Source organism: Vollenhovia emeryi, unplaced genomic scaffold (genome assembly GCF_000949405.1).
Source record: "Vollenhovia emeryi isolate VEMERY1.0 unplaced genomic scaffold, V.emery_V1.0 DF939255.1, whole genome shotgun sequence".
NCBI classification, from domain to species: domain Eukaryota; kingdom Metazoa; phylum Arthropoda; class Insecta; order Hymenoptera; family Formicidae; genus Vollenhovia; species Vollenhovia emeryi.
The window spans coordinates 4,338-19,436 of record NW_011967111.1 but is presented as its reverse complement, the minus strand read 5'-3'; the positions used below and the strand labels follow the sequence as shown (position 1 = coordinate 19,436).

The window sequence follows — 15,099 nt, the reverse complement described above, 5'->3', positions numbered from 1 at the left end:
AAAGGCAACAGCTTTCGAACTCAAGATTATATTTAAGACCGTCTTAAATATAAGAATCAGTTATGAATGTTGACCTAGCGATTTGCGTTCGCCATTGGTTGTAGAAAATTTCGAGGTGTACATACAATTTGCATTAATTACGCATTTGAAAACGCGCATTTTGAACACACAATTAATGCAGTTTAGAAGCCAATGCAGTAAAATGCGCATTAAACGCACGTTATACGCGCATTGGCGCTCCTTGGGCTCTTATACCGCATTATAATCGTAACAATAATGCAGATATGATTAATCAATCTTCTAAATAATAAGATAAAGTTTTGAAGAACACGTTTCAATGGATTCATCTGACATCGCATAGGTACCTCTTGACGTTGCAGATGCTACGCGACGTGCGAAGTTTTACGGAGGTAGAGAAAAAGGTTCGACTTATACATAATATTTCAGAAACCGAGCTCTGTATTTTACAATAATATCTAACGGCTCGTTGTTTAATCGTGGACGGCTCCTTCCTGAGAAAAACGAGAAGAAATTCCGTACACCGAAAATAACTTGCCGGAAGAGAAACTGTTTGACTTACTGTCTCTAGCTGCAGTGTCAAAAATCTACGGGTTACCCGCAGATTCGGAGGGCAATAAATAAACCGCGGATAAATATACAGAAATCGAGAGGGCTCTCAAAATTGTTGTGCGCGCTCGCGATATCTTTATGATGATGTGAAACAGAGCGAAGCTGCAAGAGAAAACCTACAAACTCTCGGGATGATATTGACAAAAGTTGTATACATTTTTCGCCGTTTAATTTCAGGTCCGCGCCGAGATGGGTATGATAGCGCGCGTGAGGCGTCGCGTCCGCGCGAACTCGCTGACCGTCGACAAGGAGAAGACAGCGCAAAGTGTCTGCCTTCTAAGCGCGGTCCTCCTTCTGCCCTATTGCCCGCGCGGCCCGCTGCCGCTTCTACCGTCGCCCGCACCGGTCCTGTACTCAGCCCTCGTCCTGCCGGTGGTTTTGAGCGCGAATTACAGGTACCCGGTCCCGACCCTCAAGACTCTCGCCGAGGCGGCCAAAGGTATGAACGTAGCACACTGACCTCGCCACTTCGACACCTAGTTTCTCGATTTTATCTACAAACTGGAGCGGAAGACCGACTTGTCGGCTCCGGGCCTCATCTTTCTTCGCTTCGGAATGCAAAATTAATTTTTAACAGCGAGACCGCCGATTCTTTCTTTAGTTCGAGACAACATTGACTAGAGATGAATTTTATTTAGAACATACGGGATTTCAACTAATGACCTAGTTTACACCGTTACCGTTCGATCAGTTGATACGCGCATCAAGTTGGTGCGGGTTAAACATTTGACACGTCCGGTTGTTTATACTTGATTAATTTGAAAACAGGTCCGGTTAGATTTCTAGTAAAACCACGGATAAAGTTCTGCTGCAAACTGAGCGGTGGTGCTACTGGATGCGTCCAATCTGAATTTAACAATGGTACGCGAACTGAGCGACTCAGGCGTTTGCAACGCGCTAGCATTTTTTGATGCGCGTACCAACTTGGTCTGATACAGGAGTATCAGATGAAATTATTGTTAGTATACGTGTATCAAATACTCGGTGTGAACTAGGTCAATGAGTAGTCCACTTCCCAATTGACATTTGAATCCTACCCCAGCGAGAAATGAGAAGTCAATTTGACGGTGTCGATTCGACATCGATCGGCGAATTATTTCTCACTGAGACTTTAGTGGTATAATAGTAGCGATATGTCTCACAGAGTGTTAAGTCCGTAGTGTTAAATTATATTCAATTTTGAGTAATTTTTACAACCATTCCTATATCGATTAAAAACGACGGCGATCTTAGAAGTGGTTGAGAAAAATCGGGTATGATTTGACACTACGAATTTAACAGTGCAGTCTCAGCTGAACGATACATCGAAACGGATTAATTAGAACATTGTGTTGAGTGTGTAAGAACGCGTAATATTACAATGACATATTTGAAATGCGAAAGTTAGTGGTGCACGCCAAATGGTCCGAGTAATGTAGAGGTTGCGCGAGCATCGCGAGGGATTGCCGTAGGTCGCGTCTACCACGACGTCGTCCTCGCGCACTCACCTGAACGCTGAGAATCCTCTCGCTGTCTGCGTCTCTCGATCTCGTCTCTCTAATCGGCGATGATCCTTGCCGCGTGAATGCCAAGTCGCTCAATGCACGGCAGGAGACGGAGCGCGGTTAGTTTTATAGGTAGCAGAGAGACCCTACCGTCCTGGTGTCCCCCGACCGGGGGATGGGAGATCCTTCGGTTGCCATGTAAAACCTACGTGTCCCACGTAGCTACCGCTACGTCGCCTCCTCGGCATCTGTCCTTGTCTCGTCCTGCTGCCATGTCGTCGGTGACTCCTGACTGACGTCCATTAATATGCAAATCCTCTCTCGCCGGGTCTCTCTGGGACTCGTTACTAAAAATGAAGGCGATCATTCATCGAAGCCACGTCAATTACGTTATACTCAATTAACGCTGGTCAAGGGACTCGCTCTCTCTCTCTCTCCTCGCCCTCTCTCTCTCTTGTGCGCGCTCGCGCTCATCAGCATCAGCATCAGCTGGCAACAAGTTCACGATTATTAACGTAAAGCACGCCCCGTCACGTTATTCAGCAACTTGTCATCCTCCAGTAAAACCCTCAACGGGGGGTTGATCGCCGCCGTTCGTTGGTCGGTTCCACCTCCGGAAAATCACTCAGGATGACGCGCTCCTATCGCTACTCTGCAACTTGGTTCTTCTTTCTCCTTCGGGAAGCGGGAGACGAGCGTGACGGTGAGAAGGAGCGAGACGAGAGAGTAGGGGGAGGAGGAAGAGGAATCTATCTCCGTGGCGAACGCATATCAATGTGTTCTTGTGCTTAATAATAACGAGACGTCTGCATGTCTGCGCATCTTTTTTCTTCGCTCGCCTCCGCATCCTCGCCGGCGTAAAACGTTAAAACGATAATCTTCTCCGATAATTACGTGGACGGTAGCGGCTATAAGCGGTTTTTGTACAACCGTCCGAGAGTCGGTCGAGAGGCAGGCTGTACCTCTTACGAATCGCCTCCGTCACGTGGCCGATTTGTATCCACAAAATATGATTATCGGTTGAACGACTTGGGCCTCGCGCGATCGTCTCGATCATCGTGCGATTTTTGCCCGACAGCGGACGCAAATAGCCACGTATAGACGCTCTTTTTGTGTAGAGGCAAATAAGGCCAGTGTAAAGATTGAAGTCATCGATATGCGTTAGTTACTTCATCATGCCGGCGTGCCCGCTTGAGCTATAACAGTAAAAAATTGCCTTTCGAGAGTCCACGCTTCTTAAGTTATAATTTGGAGGGATAAATTAAGAGACTTTCTTCAACGTTGTAATCTCAAAGTATAAATTAAAGTTAATCGCTCCTTCGAAACGCAATTATTCGAAATTCGGCGCTGAATATTGTCAAATTATAAAGTAGCTATCTCCGATATCTCTAAGGCGCGATACGACCCAGTCAGAAATTCTTCGTCGAGCGACGTCGAAACGATGTCGAATCGACGTCAATATGGCGGTTTCGATCGACGAGTCATTTCTGGCTGGGGAGAAACCCGGATTGAACGTCGATCTCTCTTTCGTTGCATGTAGACCGCATTAATCTTGTTCCGGGTTGTTCTTTTTTTGTATGGAGAACCGTCGAGGGGCCCGTTCCATCCCCTACTGAGCGTACGAAAGTCGCCTATCGTGTTTCTGAAAGCCAGGAATTATTTTTAAATCAACATTCTTGGAGGCGCGAGGCAAAATAAGTTCCCTCATTTTGTGTCGAGGCAAAATTCGTATTCTGCATCGAAGTAAAATTAAATTCTTTACGTGCTGAGGCGAAATTAAATAAATCCCTTATTGCGTATCGAGGCAAAAAAATTAAATCCCTCAGTTTGTATCGATTATATTACGATGTTAAAAGGCGGAGCCAAGAGAGCCTGGCATCCCTTGAATCGCTTCCTGAGACGGCTGTATGCGCCGGTGGACCGTGCGGAGAATCTCTTCCTGAAGATGCGCAATCTCTCCGTCATGGCGAACCAGATAGTGTTCCTGATCCTGGCCGATAAGGTGCTGCTGCCGCAGCAGAGGCTGACCTGCCTGTACACGCTTATGTTCTACAACGTGATAGCCTACTGCGTGAGCTACATTAAGGAGCTGATCCAGAAGGAGGACTGGTCGCCATACGTCACCCTGACCGAGCGATCCAAGATCAAGCATCTCGCGATGTCGGCCACCAAGATCGTGCTAGAGTGGACCAAGGCGGTAACCTTCGTCGTCACATTGACCTTCATGCTTCTTGTGTTCGGACTGGAGCAAGGTCTTGATCATTACAAGTGAGCAACTTAACCGGGAATTCGGGTCCACGTAGTAATTAAGAATATCACAATTGTCCCTCTGCTGCGTTGCATAATTAATAATTCTGACTTTTACCAAGTATTTCTTTTTGGTCCCCTCAATGGTTTAACATCTTTTAATATTTTGCAGACCCTCATTGATCTACACGGTGATCACGTGGATTTACTATTCGGCGACGGAGAAAGTCTTCGTCGAGATGTTCCCGACGATCCTGGGCTTCCTGCAGCTGGAAGCGCTGGAGAACATCGAGAATCTCTACGCGCCGGTGATACTTCGTTGCTTTACGATCGCCGTGTCGGCGATCTTCAGCATTCTACTGTTGCCGTCGGCCTCTTGGAGGTTCCTGATGGTTGTCACGTATCTGAACGTGTATCTGCGATGGAAGGAACTGGTGGAGAATTCAGGCGCGGTGCTGCGACGAGAACGCGAGGTGCTGAATCGCTACAGAAAGGCGACCCTCGAGGAGATCGAGAGGTTCGATGACGTGTGCGCGGTGTGTCTGTGCGGCATGACGAAGGCTAGGGTGACACCCTGTCATCATCTCTTCCACGCGGACTGTCTGCGACAATGCCTGAAGACCAGCGACAAATGTCCCATGTGCAAACGCGAGCTCAAGTTCGACTAAATAAACGACCGTCGGGGAATATACTCTTTCGATTTGCCTCCAGAAAGGTTTGCGAGATACTCGAAACATGTCGTTGGAGACGAATAAAGGGAGGGAGAGACGTATGTGACACTTCGCGGTTGGAAGATTTACGGCGTCTTTTATACATTTGAATTTACGACATCATTGGCGTCGGCAAGATTTACGGCGCCTTTTCGCTTTCTGAAGGGTCTAGGGGAGATCCAGAATGACATTCTTGGACACTCGTTTTTATTCGAGGAAAGAATCGACGAAAGGGGAGAAGGGGGCTTGCGACATTATGGAACATCGATAATAGTCGCGACGCTTGGAATGTATGTTCCTCTAGATATACTTTACTGTGATATAGATCAGCAGCATCGTAGCTTAGGATTATATCAGAAATACAGTTTATTATTATGTCGGTCAATTCGTGCCCGACACGTAATTCGTAACCTTCTGATGCAAATACGCTTATTTTGTATTACTATCTTTCATTAATATAATGTCCGTCGGGGAAAAAACTGCGAACCGCAGTAGACTCTCGCTAATCCGGCCGCTTATCGTGACTATTTTTTGTTATTCTGCCGAGCGGAATAAATTGCGCCCAGGTGGGTGTTCATTATATATTTGAAAAACGTATTTAAAAATTTTTTTTAATTCAAACTTTACGTTAAAAATAAGTTAGTTCGTAAATTATATATTTTGTTCACCTTGCTAAATAGAATAAAGAACTTCAGTTATAATGGCTTCCGGATGGTTGCCGCGTCCGTTTGCAGCGTGGTACCGACGTTTCGCAAACATTGCAGTTTGCATCATCAGGGCTGGGAGACTCTGATACTGGGTACATCACAGTATCATGCAAACTGCAAAGTTTGCGAAAAGTCGGCACCACACTGCAAACGGACGCGGCAACCACCCGAAAGCCATTACGACTGAAGAAGACAACAGCCGCGAAAGCCTGAAAGCCAAGAATAAACAACTACCGAAACTCTGATTAACTATAAACTTTTTACGTACTCTCACACACACAGAAATCCGGCACAATTTTATGCAAGGAATGGCCGGATTAGCGAGAGTCTACTATACTTATTTATACATATGTACATTTGTACTTTTTTTTCATTGCGTTTTTCGCACGAATATCCTTTCTCTTTTTACGAAACTAAACAGCTTGTTACAATCTGAAATAATAGAAAAGGGTTTCGTGACAAATTGTCGATAGGGTTAATAGCTCTGGTCATAGAAGTAACTTCTATAGACAACGGTTAAGAAAATTTGGAAGAACACAGTTTTGTATGCTGCAATTTGTTTCTTAGAAATCGTGATGAAATAAGCTTGTAAAAGCCGTAAATGCAATTAAGAAGTCAAATAGTATTAAAGGATTTCTTCGTAGTCCTAATTCTCACATTTGACATATACAACATAGTCTAACAAAACTTCATTCTCTCAGGAGTTATGACAGATAGAGTAAGTTCTTATTCCACTCTGAAGCTCTCAATATATTGTGTACGCTTTTTTAAAGTAATATGTCGCTTAATTAAGTAGTAATGAAAAAATATTTTTCTCCTTATACTAAATTGTTTATTTGCTTCTATCGCTTTCTATATTTTATGAGGAATTCATGTAACATTAAATGTATGAATTCATATTTTAAGCTGGAAATATACGTTTTATTTATACGTATTCTCTGGTGTGAAATCCACTCTTTCGTATAGCAAACGCTCATTCCTCTCCGTCAAATTTCCGAGTGATGTTCGTATACTCGCCATCAGGGCTGTCATAATTTTCTATCGCGGGCGTTTTTAACGGACCTTTCGTCGTATGCGATAATAGCTCTAAATCCAACTAAAAACAGGTGTACGATTTAAATCAATGTAACGGAACCTAACGTAAAATTGTTTACAACTACGGCATAACAAGTAACTATGTGCTCAGTTTAATTGTTTAAGTAAAATTAAGAATTAATTACTTGTGTCGCTTCTTGGTACAAGTCCTCAGATTCCGCCCTCAGTTCGTCGAGCGCTCTTTGCTGCGAATAAAAGATAGAATCTATTGCCTGAACGGTAGCGACATGCTGTTGAGTCTTGTATTTATTCCAGCTCTTTTGCAATAAAATCCGAGACTCCGCCTCCTCTTCCGATATCGGTGGAAGTTTTCGCAGTCTTTGCCTGAAATCAGTTTCCACAGTTAGTATATCATAGGTATAAGAATACAAAACTAAACTTTAATTATATTTCCGCACACAATGTGTCTCATACGCCCGTGTACGAAAGACTTACTCCTTTTCGTCTATTAATTTTGATGGCACTTCCAACTCGCTGATTGGCTTCAGCTGCTTAACTTGCTTCTGTAATCTACGAATTTGCTTTTCTATCTTCTTCTTCTTCCTTTCTTCTCGCGCCCTGATAATCGCGGGGTCTAATCTTTTCTTTTTCTTCAATGGTTCTCCTCTGTGGAACAAAGGGTGATTGTAAATGAAGGGGTTTACAATATGACTGCGGTGCTGCAATATGTACAGTGTACACTAGGAGTCACTGACGCCTTCTCATATGAATTTAGACACACGTAGAACACATACACGTTTTCCACGTGTGGATAGGCAAAATGTATAAATGTGTTGATATGTGCAGAAATTCATGTGGGAAGGCATCAGCGATTCCCAGTGTACATACGACGCTACAAGAAATTTACTGTGGCAACTTACAAAAGCGCGCCGGTGACTCTGAAGTACAACGGATCGGTGCATGCCGATATGTTTCGAACGCCAGGTAAACCGTGCACCGATAATCTGGAAGAAAAGCAGCAGAAGCTCAATTTTCTTGGGAGTCTTTCACACTTACATAACGCTCATATACAATCTACAGTCAAGTTGCATTAACAAAAAGCAATCATCTCTAATCAAAACCAATGATTTACACTATTTACTTAACAATTTATTTCAATCAGTAAATATGGGTAAACATTATTATTTAGATAATTAAATTATCACCGTGTGTACATAATTATCAATGCTGATGTGCAATCTACAATCTAATCACATGGACGAAGAAGCAATCGTCTTGTCGAAACAAATTATTTGAGCTATTACTTAATAATTTACTTCAATCAGTAAATTTAGATCAGTGCTATTATTTGAATAATTCAAATGTCATTGTATGTAATTACCGCGATAGTGCAGGCAACAAATTCAAAACGCTCATCGTCGTGGGATAACCTCCTCGCACCAAAACATACACGATATCATTAGGCGATAAGGAACGGCAGTGCTGCCATCGCAATATTCTCTTTCGTCGTTGAAGTCCCTAAGAGAGCCCTGAAAATGGAGAAGAACAAAATTGCCCGCGAAGCAGTCACCAGAGAGAGACCTGAGAGCGGCCACGCCGGCGTTTTACTTGATAACGTTTCAAGAGAGTGTTTTGTGCGCCTTTACGCTCGTTATTACTTTTGGAGCTATTTTGCTCTGCATCTTCTGACACTGCCGATAAAGTATCAACTTTGCGCGTGTCCATGCTACGCCTGTTTTAAAGAATTGTGCTGCGGAATTCAAAACTAGATTAACATAAATTATTTGCATGATATTTACATCCACTTATCTTATGTAGAATTGTAGACAATGTAAAATGTTTATATTTTAACTTATGAATTTAAACAATGTAAATGTAATATCTTTCTATTTTAAATAATCAAATCTGAATTAAGTAATGCAATAGAATACAAGTAAACGCTCAGAAATTTATAAAACTATCTTAATGTATTTCTTGTATATAATATTATAAAATGCCATTTTTATTGTTCCATAATGCCTTTAATGTAAAATAGCTTTAATATGGTATACAAAACTATACAATATAAAATTGTTACAATATATCATTCTAAATATTCTTAGTTCATTAACAAAGTAGTCGAAGAGAGACAGCGTTGTTGTAACTATAGTGATAGCGAGTTATTATTTGTCATCTGAGGATTTATCAAGGTGAAAGGGAACCTTCAGATTTAATATCATATTCCGACCAAACGTAATTGTGATAAACATCAGTCGGAGACGAACATGATTTCGTAGAGGAATTCTCAACTTTTACAGATTCTCCGAAATTTTTCGTAGGTGTAGGGGTAGTTTGAGGTGAAGATGACGAAGAAGGCAAATTTTCAACTTTTATAGGTTCTTCTGGAATAACTTTGTCTTCGGTACTGTTTTTCTTTTCTGCATCTGAAGGTTCACTACAGGGTGCATCGCGCAAAGAATCCATAATGCCATATCTCTTTTTAAAATAGTACAGCCACTCCGTAGGACGCTTGATACTGAGTCTCATACGTGTAACAAGAGCACTAAACTCCGATCTCAACTGGACCTGTTGTACATTAATACCACTGGATCTATGTTCACTATACCACTCATACAGAGCTTTATCTAATTTGCGTTTTTCGAACGTGACAAGCGTTTTTCATTCCTTATTGTTGAAGCATTTAATTTAGAAATGTTGCGATGAGTAGAAGTAGTTGGAGGCGAAGATGACGAAGAAGGCAAATTCTCAACTTTTATAGGTTCTTCTGGAATAACTTTGTCTTCGGTGCTGTTTTTCTTTTCTGACTCTGAAGGTTCACTACAGGGTGCCTCGAGCAAAGAATCCATAATGCCATGTCTCTTCTTAAACCTGTACAGCCAGCCCGCAGGACGCTTGATACTGAGTCTCATATGTGTTACAAGAGCACTAAACCCCGATGTCAACTGGTGCTGTTGTACATTAATACCACTGGATGTTTGTTGACTATACCACTTATACAGAGCTGTATCTAAATTTTTATATGGCCCAAAATTCATGCGTCTTTTATTCCCTACTGTAGAAGCATGTAATTTAGAGCTATCACTATTGTGTGTTAAAAAAAAATTTTGTAATTTGGACTTTGATTTCCTGATTTTCGAGACAGTATTTGGGTGTATGCCATACATGTTACAAACATCCGTCACTGAGGTGCCTTGTTCCAACTTCTCGATTAGTTGTAATTTCTGCGCCACACTCAACTCCACGTATTTTCTCTTGACCTTCATATTGTTTGGTGCCATTTCGAACTGTAAGGATTGCAAAATTATTATTTCATAATAAAAATTATTTAGGAAATAACTTACAATGTAGAAATCGCAGAAAAATTCTGTGTACAACGTGAAGATTTTGAGGTAGACTGAAATCGAAACAAAGTATGTTTATTCCACGCTACCCAAAGCAAAGGTGAAGGTGACCCGCACACATATCGACACTTAGGGTACATACACATGTACCCTGTTATTATTGGTCCAGTTTGTCGAAAAGTCCCTAAAACAAGTTAAGGCTTAAGGACCGGCACGCAATAGAGGCAAAATATTGGGAATAAGAATTAATATTGAATATTAGCAGGGAGAAAGGGAGAGAGAAATTAAGTATAATGCACAATGAAATGTGCACAATGATAGACATAAAAGATATTACTATAAGAATTGCGCTATGTAGTGGTGACCCACAAATATTTATATTTCTGTTTGCTAATTTAAACAATATGAATGTAATATTTACCTATTTCAAATAATCCAATCCAAAGCAATGAAATAACATACGAGTAAACGGTCAGAAACTGACAACACATCTTCATGTATTTCTTGTATATGTATAATGTTATAAAATGCCACTTTTATCTTTTCTTAATACGTTTAATATAAAATTGCTTTAATATGATACACAGGACTATACAATATAAAATTGTTAAATTAGATCATTATAAATGGTCTTTGTTGATTAACAAAGTAGTCGAAGGGAGTTTTGACTAACTATATATTATAGTGATAGCGAGTCATTATATTTTATGTTTTTATTTAGAAAAATATTAACCAACAACATTTTTAATTAGGCTAACCATCACCGACAAACTACCAATACCAACAATCGACTATTGTTCGAAAAAAAGAAATTAAAAAGTAAAAAGTCGTCCGGCTCCACCGCGCGTGACCACGTGGTACTCACGTGTGGCGTCATGGTTACCTAGCAACCGTTTGACATTACACTGGATGACTGGACGCGGATCGTCGTGCGAGTGCCGTGCATGCGTGACAGCCGGGGTATGACTTAGAAAAGGAAAATTATCACGATGACGGACGAGGTGCGAGCCGAGGTGATAAAGAAAACGCAGGACTTACTTGGAAAATACTTCAAGAAGCCGCCACTGACCGAGAAACTGCTTCGCAAGCCGCCGTTCCGCTTCCTCCACGACATTATAACAGCTGTAATTTCTCGCTCGTTCATTAGAGACGTTTCAGGAGCTGAAATCCTTTTTTATTAATTTATACTACGTTTATGAATTTCCGCTTGCACTTGGGACACTTTATGTATCAAATTGATTTCAGATCATTAAAGAGACCGGTTTCTTAGAGGGATTGTTCAGCGAGGAAGAATTAAATTCTGATAATATAAAGGACAAGGAAGCGAAGCTCGCTTTCTTGACGAAGCTCATTGATGTCGTCAGTCAGTATTTAATTTTATTGGGTTGTCGTGTTTTATTGCTAACTATATGGTGCCTAAATATACGTGGATATTGTGTGTTTTAGAATTAATTTCAGGTGCTAATTTAACGGTCAGAGCAAGTAAGATTGTTTCCGGTCAAGAGCCGACAAAGACGAATGAATTGCTGCAGGCCATTGGAAGAGCTCTTGATAAGAAAGTAATAAATTTTGCTGCTTAAATGGAGGAAAAGACTTTTAATGTAAATTAATAACGCATCTGTGTTAGGTCAGTAGCAGGGAGGCGATTGAGCACTACAAAAAGAGCTTAGAAAAGAAAACAAAGGCTGGAACAAAGTCGAAATCCACGACTAAAGAGGAAACGTCGAAGAAACCGGCATCGAGGCAGACTTCGCAAACGAGAAAGTCGTCGGAGAAAGACAAGATCTCGGCGGAACGAAAGAAAAGGTCATCTAGCACAGGGAAAGTAGCGTCGAGCGAAGCGAAGCATGACAAGAATGAGAGAATTGAAGAGAGCAAAGCGAGAAGCGGGAATGACAGGAAGGAAGAAAGTTCGAAGAATATTGAAGCCATAGACATCCCGCCGGCTGAGGTAAACATTCAAAGGAAAATGCCATAGCTAATGTCGCTTGAGTAACAGTGCTTTTGGAATAAATATTCATTAAAGAAAATTAAAATTCTATTTCTTCGTGGATTAAAAGTTCATAGATTATTCTCTTTCTTGTTTGATCCTTTAATTAAAATAAAATTTTCTATTTGTTCCTCAAGTGTGTGCTTTAATTAATATGCTTGCATCTACATTATATTTTATTGTAATCAGCCGGTTCCGAATAAAGTTCCTACCTCGGCGCAAAGAAGGAGGCCTTCTTCGTCCGCCAAGGTGAAGCAGGACGCCACAATTACAGCAGATGCGAATGACTTGACGAGGGAAGAACAAGCGCGACATAGGAGTGCCTCCAGTAGACCAAGACGCTCAGCACATGTAAATGGACTACAGGAGAAAATAGGTAGTTTACAGACATCTTCTAACAATGAAGAGCAAACTAGACCAGTAACGAGTGGTTACGCTAGAGAAACTAAGGAAAATGGAATGGAAGAAGAGAGCGCGCGGCAACAAAGTGTTGACAAGAGCGACAAACCAACGTCAGAGCTTGCAGGGTCTCAAGTCGAAGCCGAAATGACGTAATGTTCAGTTCTATAAGTTTATTACTGATAACAAAATGACATCGAGACATTTGCGACAGCAATATTAAATTCAACGTTTGTCTTAGCGTTTCCCAACAATCAAATGCGAGACCCAAAACATCTCTAAGACCACCTAGCGCCAGACCCATCAGTGCCAGACCGGCTGCTCCGAGAATGAGAGCAAAGACAGAGGCGATAGTCAACGAGGAGATACAGTAAGATGACGACCCTAATTTATATCACGAGAAATGATTGCGTTATAAATCATTTCAAAATACGATTGCAGAACACCAGTAGGAAATATCAGCGTTATTGTGGAGAATTCAGACTTGAAGAACGACGACGACGACGACGACGACGCGGAAGATATGGTGGTGATGGAAGCGAAGGGAAGTGGCAGTGACCTCTTAGAGAACGGAGATTACAAGATAGACAATCAACTGATGCAGGAACACGGGCATCTCGTGGCGCAAATATTAGAGACGCAGAGGGAGTTGGTCAACACGGACAATGTCGATGTGTTGCCTAAGAAAGTCGATATTGTAAGAAATTAAAATATATTGCCGTTACTCTCGCGTCATGATTGCTGTTGCAATTGTAGCAAAGTGTTGAGTAAATTGTTATTAAGTAAATGCATTTTGGTACAGGCATGGGAAACGGGCTCGCAACGCGATCGAGAAACAGCGGTTAAGGAGATCGATAAATTACGCGGAACTATACAGACATTAACGCGAACAACAAATCCTTTGGGAAAGTTATTGGATTACGTACAGGTAATATACATTTACACACAGTCTTACGTCTTAATCGATATCTCTGTACAAAATTAAGTTTGATACCAGGAAGATGTAGAGATGATGCAAAAAGAACTGTTGGACTGGAGAAGTCAGTATCGTCAGTTGAGCGAACAATTGGAAAGAGAACAAAAGTATGTATAAAAATACACTTAACATGTATATAAAGTCAACAATAAATAATTTTACTAATCCTTTATCCTCGGAAAATTAATATAAAATGTTTTATTAGTGAAACGCAAGAGATGACAGAACCTATGAAGGAGACATTGAAAGAAATTGATAACAACATGAAGATTCAGTCAGATAAGATACGTGAAGTAAAAGCGCAAATTATGAAAAATAATCAAAAAATACGACGATTACTTAATGGCAATTTATAATGTAATTATATTGCTACGTATTGTAAATACTTTTATATAATTAAAATATAATTGTTGCACCGTAATTATGTAGCTTAGAAGAAAATTCCCTGTATAAACAATTTTATGTGCGCAATTTCTTTATTTACCAATATACAATAACACTTAATAAATATTATTTATTGTCAAAATATAGATAAAGTTTTTAAAAGTTGGTATCATACAATTATTTTCTCCCGAGAACTCTGACAATGAGCATAAAATAATGAAATATGACGATTAAGTGTAAGCATATACAATAATAAAATTTATTCAGTTGCCAGAAAAATATAATCAATATCCGTTACAATGTTTAAACTTACGTTGTTTTATTGTACACTTGTTTTCATTGGAACTTAAATCTTGCTAAAGCTCATATTTCTTTTGTAAGTCGACGACTTCTTTGGCAGGTATCTTTTCAGATCTATCACAATATGAAAACATATGCCTCAGATCTAAAAATATTTATAATTGTATCAGTTTTAAATCGATCGTAAAAAAAGGAGAATGCGTACGTCGTTACACACCATCCTTTTCTGCATTACTGGTGAACATAATAAGTGCTCTAAACCTTTTAACATCACTGAGATCTTTTAAATACGAGAATATAGGTTCATTCCGTTTCATAAATTCTGTTTTGAGTGTCATTAGGATATCACTGAAAGTATAACTGTCCATTGAATCTTGAAATATCTCTGACAGACGACCTACCGGTATTTGCTAAAAGAAAAAAAAATTTGAATCCAGCTTATACTCTTCATGTACAAAAGGTTACTTACTTTTAGGTATCTGTATCGAAAGTCAGATGAGGAATATTTTCCCCACTTTATTAGAAACTGCACTGAATTTATTGGGACAGGAGGCATTGTTTTAGGACTTTCAATAAAGTTCTCTGGTTTACGTGTTGCAATGGCTTCCTTTGGTTTCGTGATATTATCAGGCCGTACATCCGATAATTCTACCTGTCGAATTTTACTACACGTTGCTTCGACTTCCTCTTTAGAAGATTTAAGGGGTTTGGTTAAATCAGCTTCTTGCACAGGTAATTTCCTCATTGGCTCCTAATTAAAATATAAATTTAGCTGCATTATCGTACTACGCATGTATACTATAACACTACTATAAAACATATCAGCGCACCCTTCTACGCTGATGAGGAGATTTCTCAATAGGCTCCACAATTGCGACATTATCCTTTTCAGGTAG

At 40.4% G+C, this 15,099-nt stretch overlaps 6 protein-coding genes across 7 annotated transcripts in view; 2 read left to right on the top strand and 4 right to left on the bottom strand.

Moving 5' to 3' along the window:
• The window catches only part of LOC105559741 (neuroparsin-A-like), a 16,482-nt gene extending 13,003 nt beyond the window's left edge, over positions 1 to 3,479 (bottom strand). The window contains exon 1 of the mRNA XM_012008266.1: positions 2,118 to 3,479. The gene's annotated coding sequence lies outside the window, so the exon portion shown is untranslated. The remainder of the gene's footprint in view (positions 1 to 2,117) is intronic.
• LOC105559742 overlaps positions 1 to 6,710 on the top strand; it is an 11,288-nt gene extending 4,578 nt beyond the window's left edge. For both annotated transcript variants that reach the window (XM_012008268.1, XM_012008269.1), the window contains exons 2-4: positions 808 to 1,069; positions 3,971 to 4,382; positions 4,534 to 6,710. In XM_012008268.1, coding sequence (XP_011863658.1) covers positions 820 to 1,069; positions 3,971 to 4,382; positions 4,534 to 5,029 — 1,158 coding nt within the window. In that variant the 5' untranslated portion in view covers positions 808 to 819 and the 3' untranslated portion in view covers positions 5,030 to 6,710. The remainder of the gene's footprint in view (positions 1 to 807; positions 1,070 to 3,970; positions 4,383 to 4,533) is intronic.
• Positions 6,594 to 8,297, bottom strand: LOC105559744 (39S ribosomal protein L40, mitochondrial). Its single transcript, XM_012008270.1, has 5 exons — positions 8,195 to 8,297; positions 7,734 to 7,817; positions 7,309 to 7,479; positions 6,999 to 7,197; positions 6,594 to 6,874 (listed from the first exon to the last, which is right to left on the bottom strand). Exons 1-5 carry the CDS (start codon positions 8,227 to 8,229, stop codon positions 6,752 to 6,754), a joined length of 612 nt encoding a protein of 203 aa, XP_011863660.1. The 5' UTR covers positions 8,230 to 8,297; the 3' UTR covers positions 6,594 to 6,751.
• Positions 8,298 to 8,812: 515 nt separating this feature from the next.
• LOC105559739 (tigger transposable element-derived protein 2-like) lies at positions 8,813 to 11,241 on the bottom strand. Its single transcript, XM_012008264.1, has 2 exons — positions 11,193 to 11,241; positions 8,813 to 10,338 (listed from the first exon to the last, which is right to left on the bottom strand). The coding sequence occupies exon 2, from the start codon at positions 10,089 to 10,091 to the stop codon at positions 9,438 to 9,440; it is 654 nt and encodes a 217-aa protein (XP_011863654.1). The 5' UTR covers positions 10,092 to 10,338; positions 11,193 to 11,241; the 3' UTR covers positions 8,813 to 9,437.
• On the top strand, positions 10,933 to 14,043 carry LOC105559740 (TRAF3-interacting protein 1). Its single transcript, XM_012008265.1, has 10 exons — positions 10,933 to 11,278; positions 11,400 to 11,517; positions 11,601 to 11,713; positions 11,782 to 12,105; positions 12,334 to 12,695; positions 12,785 to 12,913; positions 12,985 to 13,240; positions 13,346 to 13,471; positions 13,541 to 13,626; positions 13,725 to 14,043. Exons 1-10 carry the CDS (start codon positions 11,144 to 11,146, stop codon positions 13,873 to 13,875), a joined length of 1,800 nt encoding a protein of 599 aa, XP_011863655.1. The 5' UTR covers positions 10,933 to 11,143; the 3' UTR covers positions 13,876 to 14,043.
• Positions 14,044 to 14,142: 99 nt separating this feature from the next.
• The window catches only part of LOC105559777 (RNA polymerase II-associated protein 3), a 5,288-nt gene continuing 4,331 nt past the window's right edge, over positions 14,143 to 15,099 (bottom strand). Inside the window, exons 6-9 of the mRNA XM_012008346.1 lie at positions 15,034 to 15,097; positions 14,673 to 14,954; positions 14,421 to 14,613; positions 14,143 to 14,348 (exon numbers count right to left, since the gene is read on the bottom strand). Coding sequence (XP_011863736.1) covers positions 14,260 to 14,348; positions 14,421 to 14,613; positions 14,673 to 14,954; positions 15,034 to 15,097 — 628 coding nt within the window. The 3' untranslated portion in view covers positions 14,143 to 14,259. The remainder of the gene's footprint in view (positions 14,349 to 14,420; positions 14,614 to 14,672; positions 14,955 to 15,033; positions 15,098 to 15,099) is intronic.

Coding starts and splice junctions, on each gene's coding strand:
- LOC105559744 (XM_012008270.1), bottom strand. CDS start 8,229: ATGAGCGTTTTGAATTTGTTGCCTGCACTATCGCG. Junction 7,480..7,733: donor AGAGTCACCGGCGCGCTTTT/GTAAGTTGCCAC, acceptor TTTGTTCCACAG/AGGAGAACCATTGAAGAAAA. Junction 6,875..6,998: donor TGTACCAAGAAGCGACACAA/GTAATTAATTCT, acceptor ACCTGTTTTTAG/TTGGATTTAGAGCTATTATC.
- LOC105559739 (XM_012008264.1), bottom strand. CDS start 10,091: ATGGCACCAAACAATATGAAGGTCAAGAGAAAATACGTGGAGTTGAGT.
- LOC105559740 (XM_012008265.1), top strand. CDS start 11,144: ATGACGGACGAGGTGCGAGCCGAGGTGATAAAGAAAACGCAGGACTTA. Junction 12,914..12,984: donor ATAGTCAACGAGGAGATACA/GTAAGATGACGA, acceptor ATACGATTGCAG/AACACCAGTAGGAAATATCA. Junction 13,627..13,724: donor CAATTGGAAAGAGAACAAAA/GTATGTATAAAA, acceptor ATGTTTTATTAG/TGAAACGCAAGAGATGACAG.